We start from the raw sequence: 2531 nt of genomic DNA, 5'->3' as shown, positions 1-2531 counted from the left end.
TATATACATATACATGTATATATGTATACAAATATATAAATATAGATATAAATATATATATATATATATATATATATATATATATATATATATATATATATATATATATACATATATATATATATATATATATATATATATATATATATATATATATATATATATATATATATATATATATATATATATATATATAATCTTCCCCGTGGAATGATCATAAAATTGGCCAGATGAAGAGCCTCTTCTCTATTTACAGCCTCCACCCCAAAGGCGTTGATCTGCCACTCGATCACCGTAACTCACACGCGGTCTGTTCCGCCTCCGGTGCGGCGACGGAGAGCAGGAGCAAAGGCGGTTCGGCGTTGGAGTGGAAGTCAGTTCGGGAAGGTTTGGGGGAGAGGGAGTGGGCGCGCGGAGGGAGAGTAAGGCGCGAATGGGGATCAAGGGCGGAGTGGGGTATGTTTAGTGGGGGAGGGAGGGAGAGGGGTGTGTGTGGGGAGAGAGAGAGAGGGAGGAAGAAAGAGAGAGGTGAGGACAGAAGGTGAGGACAGAGAGAGGATGAAAGGGGAGAGAGAGAGAGAGAGAGAGAGAGAGAGAGAGAGAGAGAGAGAGAGAGAGAGAGAGAGAGAGAGAGAGAGAGAGAGAGAGAGAGAGAGAGAAAGAGAACATGAGAAATATATATCCACACAATTTCCATTAAAAGCCAATCTCTCTGGATACGAAACAATCTCTTTGCTACGTGAAAGCGACGCAGCGCCACAAACATCACCTAAATCTGTTCCTAACATTCGCCTTTCCTGTATCAACAATTCCTCTCTCAAAGGAACAACAACAATAGATTTTCATCTTATGATTCGCATAAACCTATAAGACCGCATTATTCCACCAAGATGGCGGCCTCAGCATCAGATGATAAGATCAATTCCTCCGTCCTCGCTGTGTAGCTCGAAAAGCTGTTGTCATTTCACGTTCGATCGGGATAAGATAAAGTCCTCGCTTTTCTTTATCGTCTCTCTTGTATTTCTTCTTTTCCTCTCCTCTGTCTTCTCCGTCTTTCCTTCTTTTCAGTTCGTGGGCTTGATATGAAATAATAAATAAAAAATAGATAGAAAATAAAAAAATAAAGAATAAGTGTTTGCGTTGTGAATGATTATGGATGCCGTGACGAAGGGACAAGGGATTCCGTTAATCGAGTTTCGAAAATCCGGTTAGCGTTTTAGCTTCTGACTTTTAATACATACTCAGCTGAGGGCGAGAAGTCGAATATGCAGATGAACAAATCAATAGATAAGAAATAATTAAATAAAAAAAGATGGCGATGTGAGACAATTAAGAAAAAAATAATGAAACTGGAAATATTAGAGAAAAAATACCCATGGAAACAAGCGATAAAATAATGAAATATGGAAAAATGGTGGATAAGAAGGATAGACGAAACGATAATCTGAGTCCGAAAAGGTGATTATGTGAAAAGGAAAATAAGAAAGAAAATACAAAAAAAAGAGACTGAACAGTGAAACAGGAAAAATGGATAAAAGGAACCCGTAAATAACAAAACAAAAACAAGGAAACACGAGAATAGGAAGAAAACAAACACACAAAACAAACGACGAAGCACACGCACAAGGTAAAAGGAACAGCAGGAAACCCGGAAGCAGCAGCCAGACCTCCCATCGCGCCGCAACACGCCCTCCAGCCGGACGCAGATCCTGTCAGCCCAAAGCGACTCGAATCTCCCATTTCCAAGACGCAATTCCCGCACGAAAGACGCCCACATGACGCCGCGCCGAGACGGAGCGATAAAAAGGCCGCCTCTTTCGATCGACAGACGCCGTCGCCAACTCGGACGTCAGGCACTGCGCTTACGTTTGCAGCTCGGCCGTCGATCTCCCGACAAACAGACTCCAGCTCTTAAATCTCCAACTTTTCGATCTTGAACACGTCATTCTCCAACTCTTCGATCTTGAACACGTCATGCTCCAACTCTTCGATCTTGAACATGTCATCCTCCAACTCTTCGATCTTGAACATGTCATCCTCCAACTCTTCGATCTTGAACACGTCATCCTCCAACTCTTCGATCTTGAACACGTCATCCTCCAACTCTTCGATCTTGAACACGTCATCCTCCAACTCTTCGATCTTGAACACGTCATCCTCCAACTCTTCGATCTTGAACACGTCATCCTCCAACTCTTCGATCTTGAACACGTCATCCTCCAACTCTTCGATCTTGAACACGTCATTCTCCAACTTTTCGATCTTGAACACGTCATCCTCCAACTCTTCGATCTTGAACACGTCATCCTCCAACTCTTCGATCTTGAACACGTCATCCTCCAACTCTTCGATCTTGAACACGTCATCCTCCAACTCTTCGATCTTGAACACGTCATCCTCCAACTCTTCGATCTTGAACATGTCATCCTCCAACTCTTCGATCTTGAACACGTCATCCTCCAACTCTTGATCTTGAACACGTCATTCTCCAACTCTCCGACTTCCGCCTCGATCTCCACCTCGACCACAAC

General features: G+C 42.4%; 1 protein-coding gene across 1 annotated transcript in view; it reads right to left on the bottom strand.

The window, feature by feature from the left end:
• Window positions 1–1911: 1911 nt before the first annotated feature.
• The window catches only part of LOC138861143 (uncharacterized), a 1730-nt gene continuing 1110 nt past the window's right edge, over window positions 1912–2531 (bottom strand). The window contains exon 2 of the mRNA XM_070120006.1: window positions 1912–2465. Within this exon, the coding sequence (XP_069976107.1) occupies window positions 1912–2465 (554 nt within the window). The remainder of the gene's footprint in view (window positions 2466–2531) is intronic.

The sequence above is a fragment of the Penaeus vannamei genome, unplaced genomic scaffold (genome assembly GCF_042767895.1).
Source record: "Penaeus vannamei isolate JL-2024 unplaced genomic scaffold, ASM4276789v1 unanchor1056, whole genome shotgun sequence".
NCBI lineage: Eukaryota > Metazoa > Arthropoda > Malacostraca > Decapoda > Penaeidae > Penaeus > Penaeus vannamei.
Note: the sequence above shows the minus strand (reverse complement) of the source record. Positions and strands in the feature narration are given on the sequence as shown.